We start from the raw sequence: 14,753 nt of genomic DNA on the forward strand, positions 1-14,753 counted from the left end.
AGCAGGTCGCCCACTAACCAGGACATTGGAAGTTTGATCCCAGTCTGCACACTGAAGTGTCCCAGGCAGGACACTGAACTCTAAAAATTGCAGCTGACTTCTGTGCCGGCAGTGTGTGTGTGTTGTGTGATAGAGACAAGGCTGCACATAGAAGCACTGTATGAATGCGTTTGTTAATGAGTGAATGGCAAAGCTTTAACCTAAAGCACTTTGAAAGGTCATCAGGACTACAAAAGGTCTAAATAAAAATACATACCATTTATCAAACATTTTAGCATCTTTCAGCTCATTGTTTTGGTCCAGTTCATCAACCCTGTTTTCATCAGATTATGCAGAAACTACTGAGCAGATTATCATGAAACTTGGTGAAAGGATGTGGTAGGGGTCAGCGAAGAACCTGATCCTGGTGGATCCAGGAATTTCTTTTCAGATTCTTTCACATTGTGTGATAGAACACTTTTGACATTTTGACAGATTTCCCAAGGGATAATTCATTGATTTCATATGAAGCCCACTGATATTTATGAGTTTGTGAATTTGTTCAGCTTGATTGGATTTAAGGGGATTGTTGGGCCATAGCAGAAGTATACGCTCTGAGATTTCTATTTGCAGCTGTTTTAGTGGAAAAGTTTGAGAAACCCACTGTGCACTACCTGCTCAACACCAAACAGCAGAAAGACGCAGTTAGATACAATCTGGTGAATGTAGGCCTTCTTCACACATGATTTTTAGTCCTTTTTTATACTCACTGACTCATATTCACATTCAAATGTGTGCATCACTTTAGCTAAAATAACCTGTGGGATCTCTGTTTAAATCTATATTAATACCTCATAATGTATTTGTTATCTATGTTTTTTATGAATAATCAGATTTCACAAGAAACAAAGGTTACAACTGCAAATTACAGTATAGAAAGTCAGGCAGTTCTGGGTTTGAACCTGACGGCCGAATATGTGGGTTCTCTCTGGGTACTCCAACTTCCTCACACAATCCAAAGTAAGGTAGCAATCGGTGGCTCTATCTCACCCTGTGATAGACTGGTGACCTGGTCAGGGTGTACCCTGACTCTCAAAGGAGTCGAGAGTCGTATAAATGATGGATGGATGTGTGGTTGGAGTTGAAAGTACAATATTTGCTTCTTGAAGTAGTAGTGGAGTAGAAGTAAAGAGAAGCATAACATGGAAATACCCAAATAATACTTAGACGTCAAAATTGTTAGTGAATAAGTAAATGTAATTTGGTACTTTCCATCAATAGTGGTCTCCTGGATGTGAAAATAAGCAGTAGGTTGCTGTTCATTCTCTAATTAAGAATAAAAAAATGTTAATATAATATGATAATGGGGATTTTCCAGTAACAGCAAAATTAATACATACTTTTAGATTGAAGCAGGTGATGAGGTCTTTATTTCTTCTTAAGTTTTAATGTCATGACCCCAAAGTCTTCAAGGATTGTAATTTATAAAAAAGTACGTAGTTAGCCATGAATATAAGCCTTCATACAATTTACAATCCTTTTATCGACCAGCATTCTGTTTGTCTCTGATTTCCTGCAGTGATCATGAGGCTGATATGGAAGTCCGTGGACAAGATGAGGTGTTTCAGGAAGAGGTCAATGTTCCCGTTTCTTGGCTTCCTCATCACCTTTCTGCTATTTTTTAACCTTTACATGGATGGTGGATATGTGCTGGTAGGTTTCCCCCATTATCAGATATGATGAAGCTCAAATGTGTCTGTCAGATGTGTGCTCTCATTTCGCTCTCGTGTAATTTTCTTGTAATCCTTGTCTTTATAATTCTAGGAGGCTGAAAAAAGACGGCTGGGGGAGACACTGATGCATCCTGCAAACTCTGAAAGATATGTCCACACATTCAGAGACTTATCCAACTTCTCTGGGACCATTAATGTGACTTATCGCTATCTTGCAGGGACTCCTCTGCCACGGAAAAGTAAGTGTCTCTACCAAAGAGATACTTGTTTGTAGTTAGGTTCTGAGGTCTAAACATTTCATCTAAAGCAACAAGAAATATATAACTGACTTGAGTGTTTTCTGTCCACAGAGTATCTTACCATTGGTTTGTCATCTGTCAAGAGGAAAAAGGGGAATTATCTTCTTGAGACCATCAAATCCATCTTTGATCAGTCCAGTTACGAGGAACTGAAAGAGATAGTGGTTGTGGTCCACCTGGCCGACTTTGACCTGGCCTGGTGTGAAAACCTGGTGCAGGAAATCACCAGGAAGTTTGCTCACCACATCATATCCGGACGCCTCCTGGTGATCCAGGCACTAGAGGAATATTACCCATCGCTGGATGGATTGAAAAGGAACTATAACGACCCGGAGGACCGTGTCCGTTTCCGCTCGAAGCAGAACGTCGACTACGCGTTCCTCCTCAACTTCTGCACAAACCTTTCTGACTTCTACATGATGTTAGAGGACGACGTGCGATGCTCCAGGAACTTCCTGACAGCCCTGAAGAAGGTGATCACTTCCAGAGAAGGCTCCTACTGGGTGATGCTGGAGTTTTCCAAGCTGGGCTACATCGGGAAACTGTACCACTCCAGAGACCTCCCACGTCTGGCTCATTTCCTGCTCATGTTCTACCAGGAGATGCCCTGTGACTGGCTCCTCATCCACTTCAGGGGTCTGCTGGCCCAGAAGGACGTGATCCGGTTCAAGCCCTCGCTTTTCCAACACATGGGCTACTACTCATCTTACAAAGGAGCGGAAAACAAACTGAAGGACGATGACTTTGAGGAAGACTCCATAGACATTCCTGACAACCCCCCTGCCAGCCTTTACACAAACATCAACGTCTTTGAAAACTATGACGCAACCAAGGCTTACAGTAGTATTGTTGATGAGTATTTTTGGGGGAAACCTCCCTGCACCGGAGATTTCTTTCTCATAATCTTTAATAAATCAACTAAAATCAGCAGAATTAAGATAGTTACAGGTACAGAGGATCGGCAGAATGACATTCTTCATCATGGAGCTCTGGAAGTGGGACAAAAGTCTGTGGAAAATAAACAGGGAAGACAGTGTTCATCATACATCACATTAGGGGAGTTTAAAGGTGGAAACATTGAGGTTAACAATGTGTACCACAAGATCGGCTTTGACATTGAGTGTGTGCGAATAGTAATTACTGCCAATCAGAAAGAGTGGCTCATCATAAGGACTATCAGCTTATGGACGACGCAGCCTTTGAGTCAGTTAAAGAAGTAACAGAGGATGTTTTAAAATGATCATCATCAGTTTAGTGTTAATGATGGTTGCACTTCATTTTGGACCACTGCTGTTTACTGGATCTAAAACAATCCATATTTTTCTTGGGTTGTTCATTGATCCACTGTACTGTACTGTACTACTGTTTTTATTGGGATGTATCAGAATTACCAACATGTACAGTGTGGAGGCTTTATACTCATGTTAATTTTCAGAAAAATCTGTACATAAAATTGTTCACACCTGGTTGGTATCATTTGTCGTTCTTTCTAAGCATTTAAATGGAAATTCCTCAGAACCTGAGCTTAAAAAACAACAAGCTTCTTATATATGTGATCATAAATTTGAAAATGAATGAGGAGGGATTCAGTTCTGAGGTAAATATCTCTTTTTACTTCTAAAATTTACCCAATATATGAATATTTCTATATCCATATACTGTATTTTGTTAGAGTGGATTGTGAGAGCAAGCATCAACCTGATGACAATGAAAAAAATGTCATATCTTATCCAAAAGTGTGATCATCTCAATGTGTGCGTAAAAGACAAATCTGCTGTGGAAGGTGACCCTTCTCCTACAGGTCAACAATGAAATTTGAATAATCAGTAGGAACAGACGAGCTCAGCATCAGAAAAACGACTTCTCACTGTGATCTCTGTTCCTCTCACCAAACTGTTACATTTCTTTCATGATTACGCGTTGAGTGCATAGACTGTATATTAAGAGGTTAAGTGTTTTTTTCACTTGGTTTTTGCTTCGTATTCTTTGCTGCCATCTTTTGGTCAATTCATGGCTTGGCACGGAGGGAACTTCTAGCAAAGATGAGTGAAACAATGACAAAATGTAATAAAATGTCCTGATGATTGAAAGTAAATGAAACAATACCTCCTATAAACAGCATACAATTTCCAGAAAGAAGCAAATTGCTGTAATACCTGCCAATTTTATCTTTATGTAAAGGTTGTAAATTAACTAGTGATGTCTTCTTATGCACTATTACGGGCCAATGTGATACATTATTAATAAATGCAATAGTTTAATTGAATAGATTTCATTATTACATCATAAATTAAAGTTATGCTTCAGCTCTTTTAAAATTGTCATAGCTTAACAAGAAAATGTAAGTTATTTACATAGATGCTTGGCTTAACTTAATTTACTTTAACTCCAAACAAAAGTACTTAATTCAAATAAGAATTAAAATTACTATTGCCAAAAATATATGACACTTGACCTCTGCTCAGTAAATCTTTGCTGAACTTTATGCAACTTCAATTAACATTGAAACTTGTTTCAGTTCTGTTTACACAGAGTAAACACTTGATATTTATAATGTGGGATGAGCAGACGTACAGATGGTTTGTAAGTGACTCCTTGTGTCAAGTCAAGTAAGTTTTATTTATATTTGACCAAAGCCACACGAAGCAAATTTTTTCAGTGCTGAATTTTTATGGGATAACATCATTCATATATTTTTTATCATGTAACACCTGAGTTCTGAGATCAGATGTAATAAGATATTTTCATACATTATATATTACTTATTTAGCCACTATGAACATACTTTCTAAGTTTATTTGTCATCCCATCCATATCTGTAAAACCCATACAGTGAAATATATAAAAGAAAAATATAATTTATCACATATATTCCTCCTTAAATAGACGAGGAAATATGTGTGCAGTCGTATTACATTTTTGAATAATTAACTTAAAATAATCTTTAAAAAGCAAGCAAAGTTGGAGTTCATTTTGTTTACCCTACATTTGTGTATATACAATTTAACCAGGCAATATCAACGAGTTATTGTCCAAATTAAAATATGTATTTACTGCCTTGCAGTTATTTTCAATATTATCATTGCTTGTAAAATAAAATATGATCAAACGGAGTTTGTATATGTGCAATGATAAAATACATGTGTAACAGATAAAGATTACATAAGCTTAAACATTGTGCAAAACTTTGATAGGCGTTGTTTATGTCAGCAACGTAATCTGTCACGTCATCAAACAGCGACTGAGTGTCGCCAACCCAAACAGAAGCCACAGCAGCAGAGCTGGTTTTGAACTTCTCCCTCTGGTGTTGACAGTTTGGTAAGAAAGCTGTTTCTCTTTGGTTTTCTGACCCCACACGGTCACACCAGTGTTCCTCACCTTTACAGCCTGCTCTTCTCTTCCACCCCGAGGCTCGTCGAGTGCTGAGTTTGATGCTAACCGACGCTTTTCTGGTTAGCCAGCGGTTATTAGCGCTGTTGTTATGGTGGGAATGTCTGTTGTGACAGGAGCTTGAAAGAAGGATTATCCTTTACTTGCATGGTGTTTTTAAAAAGTCACTAGATTCTCACTAAGCCACACATCTACTGCTGTTATTGGCTGAAGTGACGACAAAGTTGTTCCACGTCCGCAGCGTTAGCATCCTTGTTATACGATGCTAATAATCAGGCTAATTCAGGTCGCGTGCACTTCCTGTGACTTTAAATGATGAACTTATGACGCTACTAATGACCCGATCTGTTGTTGTTATCTTCGCCTGACATGGTTGCTTTATATTTTTAAGTGAACAATAGTTTCTTAAAGCTTGGTAATATTTTTACTTTTCCGAAAAAATTAAGTTTTAATACACTAGTGTAAGACATGCTTGCTGTTAATCACCCTCCACTGTTTTTTACACGGACACACTGACCACTTTATTAGGAACACGCGTATACCAGTTTATTTTCCCACTTATTATTCTGTGGTGGCATGCAGAGCTAGGGCTGGAGGATATGGCTGAAAAGTTTATCAATATAAAAAGGTTCACATCAGTTGATTGATAATCATAATAGATATCATTATTGTATATATTGTGTAATAAGTGTTGGGACTGGTTTTTCTGAGTGATGGTTTCTTTAATGAATGATAAACAGGTAAACATATTTAACATATTTTAAAAAATGTGTGAGTATTCCAGAAGCTATCGATGTGGTATTTTCACACAGAATACCACACCTATATGAGTGTTGTTGATTACCATGCGCATCACGTTGTGGTTACAGTTTACCATCTTCTAAGGACTATTACCAGAATGATGCAGAAGTCATCTGGTTTCATAAGATGACAGTGAGTTTAGTACACTTTTCCTCAGTCACCAAATCTGAAATCAATAGAGCACCTTTAGGGTTTGGTCAGACAAGAGATAGGAAGCGTTGATGTGGAGCAGAAATCTCAATGGAAAGTTTACATCATCTACTGAATCAATACCACAAATAAATAACTGAGGCTGAGTAAAGGGAGGAACCGCCCGCGCCTAGTATAATTATAGTGTTTCTAATGAAGTGCTAGTGACGGTGAGTGAAAGTGTCCTTCATAGCCTGCAGTAACGTTAAGGTGTAAACACGTTTTTGAGAACTCTATGTGGACAGATGCCCCTCTCAACAAACTCTTGTGCTTGTTTGGCTGGGGGATCTTCACACAGCAGCCAACGTTTCACTAACATGTGCTTCCAGCCTGGTTTGGCGAAGATCCTGTTCAGTTTCTTGCACAAACCTGGTGGTGTGGAAGAATTCTACCAGCCTGCACACAACATTGACCTCAGCCACAATCACTGTAAAGTTTGGTTTATTTAATTTTCATCAGAAAATGTTAAAATAAATAGTTGGTCAAGTTTAAACTGCCTCATAAAACTAGTTGATCCAACCATGGTAATTTCACTTGAGCAGAAACAAGACAAGTCTGGATCAAGCTATTAAGTCCCAGCTTTTCTCTCAGGTGATTGTAGGATTTAAAGTCTGATGGTATGGTTAGTCATAGCCATGTAATGCTGTCACGTGTCGTCAGGCTGAGTAAATTTATGACAGCTTATCTTGGCTAAATACTACTATAGGAATCTTAATGAAAATGTTTACACATTCACTGTAATGTTAACAGTCAAATAGATTTTGCACTTGTTTTAACCTCTACTGTTTTAGTATAGCTTTACATTTGGTTCACACTGGAGCAAAATGGTCTCTCATAACATGAAGGTGATTCTATAAGACACAGCAGCTGAGCTCAGACACGTTCAATACAACTTTGTCATTGCACAAAGCACCAGTGATAAGACAAAAATACAATTAGACATCTCAGCAGATGTGCAAAGTAAGGAATAAGTGCACTGTTGTTAGCATATACAAATAGAGGTGATCACAAACAAACTGTCCAATCTGGATTGTGAAAACTGACCCTAATTTCTTTATTTGCTTCTTGGCTCTGCAGAACTGAATGAGGTGCGGTCCTCTGCCTTTGCTGTTTTGTAAGTGCTGCTGCTGCCGGGATGGGCCAGCAGATCTCAGGTCAGTCGGTGATGACCCGTCTGCCTGAGAAGCTGGTGAAACACGTCGGCCTGGTGCGTGACAGTGGCTACCTCAACTATGAAGAGTTTTTGGGACGAGTGGCCGAGCTTAATGACGTGTAAGTCTGTAAAAGTTCAATGCTTCCAGCACATGCAATTTCGTAATATTCGCCGTCAATCATTCAAAAATAGGTTGTACATTTTTATTGTAGTGGAGGTCAGTGGGATACATGGCAATGACTGAATGAGAGGGATGTAAAGATGGACCTATGTGACCTTAATTACATCACAAAGGATACCTGAACCTGGATGTTTTGTAGGATTTGTCATTTGTACTTTAGGTTGTTCCAATTTGAGAGCTAAACCCCAGAGCTGCAGCCCTATTATATCAGTGGCACATTTTATTCCCCTGATCCATTAGGCCCAGCTTCTGCCAGTTTAATTTTAGCTTCCCTGCCTTCAGAGACAGTAGGACTGCAGGATAATGTGGTTAACGTGAGCTAGTCTGTGCTGTTCCAAAAAATATTCAATAATATGAAATGAAACATTCATTACTTAATCCCATATATAGTTGAGGGTGAGGTTGGGGCTGGATACTTTCCCAGTGTTAGTCTGTTATCACCTGTAGTTAAGTGACTTAAATATGTCTTAGACACTTTATTGTGTTGTACCTTTAATGTGAATTGATCAAATATATTTTTTTATTAGTTTACTTTATCATTATCGATTTTTATTTTAAAATGTTTGACAAAGGGGCAGTTTCATCTCTTTAAAATTAAATTTCGACAGAAATTATACTCAAAGTGAAAAAGTCTGAAAACTCTCTGAAGCCACTTTATGTCCAGGGCTGATCTGCAGAGTCCGGATCTGTACAATTTCCAATCCTTTGCATTTGATATGTGTCTGACAGTGCCAGCAGTACAAACACAAGCAATCGCCAATCTATCATTCAGCATGGCCAAGAATGATATGAAAATTTTGCACATACCTACTCTTGTCCTCTGGATCTCTCTCAGTACGGCCAAGCTTGCTGCCGGACAGCAGAAGCACCTGCTGTTTGAGGTGCAGCCAGGATCTGATGCAACAGCCTTGTGGAAGGTGGCCGTCAGGATCGTGTGTACCAAGGTGAGACCAAATGTCCTTCTGCACACACATCACACGCCAACCATGCACCGTTTCATTTTGGATGGACAAAGAGACAGTTGCCTTTGAAACCGTGTGGCAAAGTTTGCACAGGGATATTTCTAATGTTTGTGCCAGTTTAATGTCAGAAAGTCAGACAGATTCATCAGATTGGAAGAAGACTATTATCAGACAGATGTCGCTTTTTTCAAAAGCCTCATTAGAAAGATTTCTTATATCAGTCAAATTCAAACAAAATAATATATAGTTACATTATACAATACACTTGCTCAATGGAGTATTGAGTTTCAATGACCTCACATTCCTTCCCTCTATTTCCTCTTTTCCATATAGCGCTGCTCACTCCAAGGTGGAGATCTCTTCTGTTATAATGACAAGTGTAAACTAGAATTGCAGCACTGCGGTTGTATGCCTTCTCCAGATTAATATGAGGTCACTCTGATCTTTAGTATTCATGTGTCAAATTAAATCACAAGTAGTTCAAGTAACAACTGATCAGAAGTTGAAGAAATTCCCTCAAGTCAGTAAAATCATGTTCAATAGTCCAAATCTGTGTTTTTTTAAACCACTGTGACCTTGACATTTGAGCTTTGACCACCAAAATCTTTTTAGTTCATCGTTGAACCTAAGTGAATATTTTTACCAAATTTAAGGAAATCCCTTCAAGGCATTCTTGAGATATCGTATTTACCTTCAGTAACTGTCACTATCCAGTGGGAAGGCATACAAATGTTTTGATTCAATACAATTAATCCGTGGCAGGACAAAATAGAATATGGCGGGCTGCCACAGTCTAGATCAGGGGTCTTCAACATTTTTCAGGCCAAGGACCCCCAAACTGATGGAGAGATGGAGCAGAAACCCCCTACTATACATATTGTATAAAATTGTGTTTTATATTAAACTGGTCCTAGTGCCCTGTATAAACATAGCTACCCTGTTATTGTGCATTCAATACAAAGCCATCAAATAATACACAGGTTCATATATTCATGTTGTTATTATTGTCTGTCGCGGAATGTGTGCATTGCTGACTGAAAGATAACGTCTTCTACCTCCATTTATCCGTTGGCTACAATATGTTGGATTCATGTTAATGTGTATTTAAAGAAATTTATATTTGTAGGAAAAAAATTGTCTAATCAACCAAAAATTTCACGCACCCCCTGTTGAAGACCTCTGGTCTAGATAATTAATAGAAAACACTAGATCATATTGTGTCTATTTTCTCTCTCTTATGTAAGAAGTTGTAATCCACACTGAAAACTTTTAAAACTATAAAAAGACCCTTTGAGTAATGTGACTCTCCCTCCTCTCAGATCAACAAGGAGAATGGTTCGTTGGAAGCATCGCGGATCATGAACCTGTACCAGTTCATCCAGCTGTACCGTGACATCACCAGCCAGGCTGCTGAGGTGCTGTCTGCAGAGGGCGCCAGCCAAGGCCCGTCTTGCCAGCTCCCTTCCACAGGCTCCTGCCAGGCCAGCATGTGGATGGGCAGGTCAGTGACTTGATCCTTGTCAAAGTATTTTACCACTATTTAATATTTTGACATTAAACCGTTTGATTTTAACTCCTTGTTTCAAGTGATTCTTTAAAGACTCCTTGTGGAGAAATGCGACATAAGCTGTTGAATGCAGGCCCTACTTGACAACACCTACAAAGGCTTTTTAAGGTTTTGAATCAGCTGTGTGTTGTTGTGCTTTTAGTCAGGAAGACTAATGACTAGTGTTGTATAAAATATCACAATCCACCATTTTATTCGTGTTGACACTTCGATTAAGTTTGCAAGTGCCATATGCCTATACATTGAGATAATGTATGACAGTGGGACAGTGTGTGAGTTTTTTTGTGTAGGGCTTTGCTTCCATTCTCTGCATAACAGTGGGCGTGCTATTTTAAGCTCTCATGGTAACAACAAGAGCAGAGGCTGCAGCTACAATCGCTCCTGCCGACCCTCCATGGCTTTGTTGACAGATGCATAATATGCCATTATTTTAATTTCTTAGCTGACAGTCTACCATTATTCAATGCAATAACTTGTGAACAGAGGGAGAGGTTGTGACCATATATCTGGCAACTTGACAGTAGTTGTCAATAATTATTTCTATAATCAGCAAATGTGCTCAGTGGAGTGCAGATGTCTGCCAAGGTAATGTATTAAACACTGATGTCTGATTTCAAATGTAGACTGTCAGAAAAATCGCATAAACTGTCATATAAATTTATAGGGGACCTCGGATGACTTTGTACCAGGTTAAAACTTTAACAAGACAATGCTCTTGATCTTATTATGTACAATAATTAAGATATTTAATCCTGAAGCACAACTGTTTCAGGATTGGGGCAGACACACATTATAGGCGCAGTATCTCGGGTGCTGTTTTACCCAAAATATTTAATAAAGATATATGAAAAAAGAAGAGCCCTTTGGAAAGACTAAGCCTGTGTGTGTATGTGTATGTTTGAAACCAAAGTTTCAGGTTTTCAGTGAGTTTGATACAGTTGGGTATGGTGTCAGCTCAGCTCAGGCTGTGACACACGGTGCATTGACTCCGGGGCTTTATCTTGACCTCAGAAAGAAGCAGGCACACACCTGGGCCTTTTAAAATAAAAAATAAACTTTATAACAGAAGGTAAAGACGGACTGTATGGTTCCCTGTGCTGTGTGCTGCAATTATAGACATGTTTCCAGTTTAAAACATGAAATGTAATTAATTGTCAAAAACATAGATTTATATGACACTGAATGAGAACAGACTCCCTCTTCTATGTTCTCTCATTCATTTTGCCATACTTCTCCTAATGTGAGTTATTTAGGAGTTACATATTGAAGTCATAATGTTTTTACTCTGACACTACTAATCACCACCTTATACAGCCCAATCTAAATTAACTCTATTGATGACATTGACTTGCAGTTTTAACTATCCTGGGGTTTGGGTTCACACCAGAAACAATTTTGCTCAACCACAATATAATGATTTCAGATAAAGTTGTAATAATTATTATTTTATTGATTAAATGAGCAAGTGTAATGTAAAATGGGTCAACCATAACTTTTGCCACTCTGAGGTTCAGCTTGCTTTTTTTGGTTTTCAGGCCCCCGTTTTCTAAAATGGATTGTTAGCCATAGGAAGAGTTTTGGGCAGGCTGATTGAGTGTATGTCTCAATTTCCATTCATTTTTATAACACTGAAAGATATTTGTCTTTGTTTGACAAATCCCCAGCCAGCAAAGCATTGAAATTCATCTAACAAAGAGCATTTAGTTCACTAATAACTTATCCGCTGCTCAGAAGTGAAAAACACCTTATGTCTTGGAAATAATTCAAAGTTTACCCCTTTTTCTTTGTGTTTCTGCGCAGAGTGAAGCAGCTGACTGATGAGGAGGAGTGTTGTATCTGCATGGATGGGAAGGCCGACCTCATCCTGCCCTGTGCGCACAGCTTCTGTCAGAAGTGCATTGATAAATGGTAAGATGACAGAAAAACCTTTAGTTTGGTTCAACAGTTAATCTATTACTTTGTAAATCATTTTATTTTCATCACTGAACAGTTTTCATCTCTTGTGATACACACGACAAATGGTAATTCTTTTCCTGCAGGAGTGGGCAGAGCCGAAACTGTCCGATATGCCGCCTGCAAGTGACTGCTGCCAATGAATCGTGGGTAATGTCTGATTTTCCCACAGAGGATGACATAGCTGGCTATATCCTCAACTTGGCTGATGAGGCAGGCCACCCACACAGGCCTTAAAACACTGTACCAATAAGATCCTAGATAAGGGACATTGACCCGTATCAAGGAGACTTCACTACACAAAATGTCACTTTTTAATGAGGCAGAGATTTTTTTTCTCTTTAATAGCTGGCAATGCAGAGGAAGCCCCTTTGGTTCCCTAATCTTTACGTTCTGACAGGTTTGGAACATGAAACCAGTAACCAATCATTTAACGGGTTCCCTCTTTCCAGCAGACGTCTTTAAAATTAATCCGCAAAATATCCTAAAAATGGCTCTTATCTAACTGTAAATCACCAGTATTTTTCTAAAAAATGTGGACACAATTTAGTACTAATTGAGGGAAATGGAGATGGTCTTGCTGGTGTTGTTGAGATTTTGCTTGTTCTATCTGTGAGGGAAAATAAGAAATAATGTAGTAGGTATGAAAAAAATACTTCTATCAACTGACTGAAATATAACTGTGAGGTCTCTGAAGTTTTATCGCATGTAGCGTTTTATTTGTTTATCATCATTCCTATCGGTTTGAGACACAAAACTAAGAAATTTCCAAAGCGGATGGAAAGTACAGATTAGCCGGAATTTACCATATATATATATATATATATATATATCAGCGAGGAAAGAATACCCTGTTGAGCTTGACAATATATATATATATAAATTATTCAATCGATCTATGATTCATGGCCTTTGAAAGATAAATCCAAATATGGATTTATCTGTTTGTCTTTCTAGATAACTGAGATAGAGGATATTAGTTTTTTTAAGCAGGAAATTGTGATTTACAGCTAAATGCCAGCTAAATTGTAGAGCATTTTGAGTAAAGTTTTCAGGAAATTAGCTGTAAAATATATTATCCATAAAATAATGTGTTAACACTCGACTCACTTAAAATTCCAGGATGCTATTTGTAACCCATGTATTGTAGATGTGGTGCTTTATGTGATAATTTACAGTCTAAAGTGAAAATTCTGTATTTTCAGTATATTATAATAGATATAATAATCAAATTTAACTCACAGAATAACCAGGAGCACAGCTCTTACAGCTCAAAAAACATTAGGTCCAGACAAACTAGACACTTTAAAATATGAATGCTGATCTGAGGTGAAGTTTTCATGTTAATATCATACAAAAGAGGTGAACTCATATCACCTCTCATATCAAGGGAGGGCTGATGAATATGATTCCTCGCAGAGATTTGATTGAAATGTTTGATACCACTCTTATGTCTGTCTTTGGTTACCTGACAACATCTCAGAGCCAAGAAATAGTCTGGTCCACAACATAAAACAGCCAACTGACAAGGTTCTATTGTAATTTTTATATGGATGTGTTGATAAGTGAGCTTTAGAGATGCAGGCTGGAGCTGTCTGTGTAACTTACCAATTTGAGAGTGGGGTCGATCTTCTCATCCGGCTCCAGCTGATAACAAATAAACATGTTTCCTGAAATGTAGAACTTTGGCTTCATGTGCAAATCTTAGACACTGACACGCAACTTTTTCCTCCAGAGTATCTGGTCGAACAGTAAAGCCAAATGTATTTTGCACATATAAAACTGATATGTAGTCTGTGTTATGTAACCCTGCATGTTTATACCCCAGATGACACGCCGTATAAGCTGTCATGTGAACATGTTATAAACTGATGCTCTGATCCACCTCGGACCTGACTCTGGGTGCAAGACTTATTAGTTTTACATGATTGTAATAACTTGGCTAGCTGTACTGTCTTTTTTACTGCTGGAATTAACCACTAATTGTGATTTTTGCTGTTCTCATCTTTAAATGTTTTATAGTATATTTTTTCCATTAAATAATTATACAATATTAAGATTATTTTATTGAAAGTGCTGGAGTAGTACTGTTTTTTCATATTTCCAAAGCTGTTTGTTTGCTTTGATTTGGCATGCCATTAATTCAGGATTTATTGAGACGGCCAGCTTTTATTGACTCTGACCTCTTATAGGATCACAGTAATGCAGAACATTTTCTTTTCCAAATGAGTGAAATCACAGGAAGCACCTTTAGTAAAGTGGTTGTGATTAATGTGAAGTGGATTCCATGCTGAAGTATTTGAAGAAATGTGAATATGTATCAACCTAATTTGAATAAGATTCATACATTTATGTTTTAATAAAGTCTGATGCTTTATTTAAAGATGTGGAATAAATAATTGCTAATAGTTTTGTTGACTGTGTCAAATTTGCATTTGATTGCATTACATTTAGAAAAAAAAATTCCCAGCATGAGACAATAGCTTCAATATAATTTTACAAAAATCTGACATAAGAATTTGAGACAGTAGTCATTTACTATGTAG

General features: G+C 37.9%; 2 protein-coding genes across 2 annotated transcripts; both read left to right on the forward strand.

Moving 5' to 3' along the window:
- Positions 1 to 1,563: 1,563 nt before the first annotated feature.
- LOC133009596 (alpha-1,3-mannosyl-glycoprotein 4-beta-N-acetylglucosaminyltransferase C-like) lies at positions 1,564 to 3,231 on the forward strand. The gene is made up of 3 exons (XM_061077117.1): positions 1,564 to 1,692; positions 1,804 to 1,951; positions 2,063 to 3,231. Exons 1-3 carry the CDS (start codon positions 1,564 to 1,566, stop codon positions 3,229 to 3,231), a joined length of 1,446 nt encoding a protein of 481 aa, XP_060933100.1.
- A 2,033-nt stretch (positions 3,232 to 5,264) lies between these two features.
- rnf141 (ring finger protein 141) lies at positions 5,265 to 14,615 on the forward strand. Its single transcript, XM_061076013.1, has 6 exons — positions 5,265 to 5,329; positions 7,469 to 7,663; positions 8,561 to 8,669; positions 10,007 to 10,188; positions 12,055 to 12,162; positions 12,294 to 14,615. The coding sequence occupies exons 2-6, from the start codon at positions 7,527 to 7,529 to the stop codon at positions 12,442 to 12,444; spliced, it is 687 nt and encodes a 228-aa protein (XP_060931996.1). The 5' UTR covers positions 5,265 to 5,329; positions 7,469 to 7,526; the 3' UTR covers positions 12,445 to 14,615.
- The last annotated feature ends 138 nt before the right edge of the window (positions 14,616 to 14,753 follow it).

Source organism: Limanda limanda, chromosome 8, assembly GCF_963576545.1.
Source record: "Limanda limanda chromosome 8, fLimLim1.1, whole genome shotgun sequence".
Taxonomy (NCBI): Eukaryota; Metazoa; Chordata; class Actinopteri; order Pleuronectiformes; family Pleuronectidae; genus Limanda; species Limanda limanda.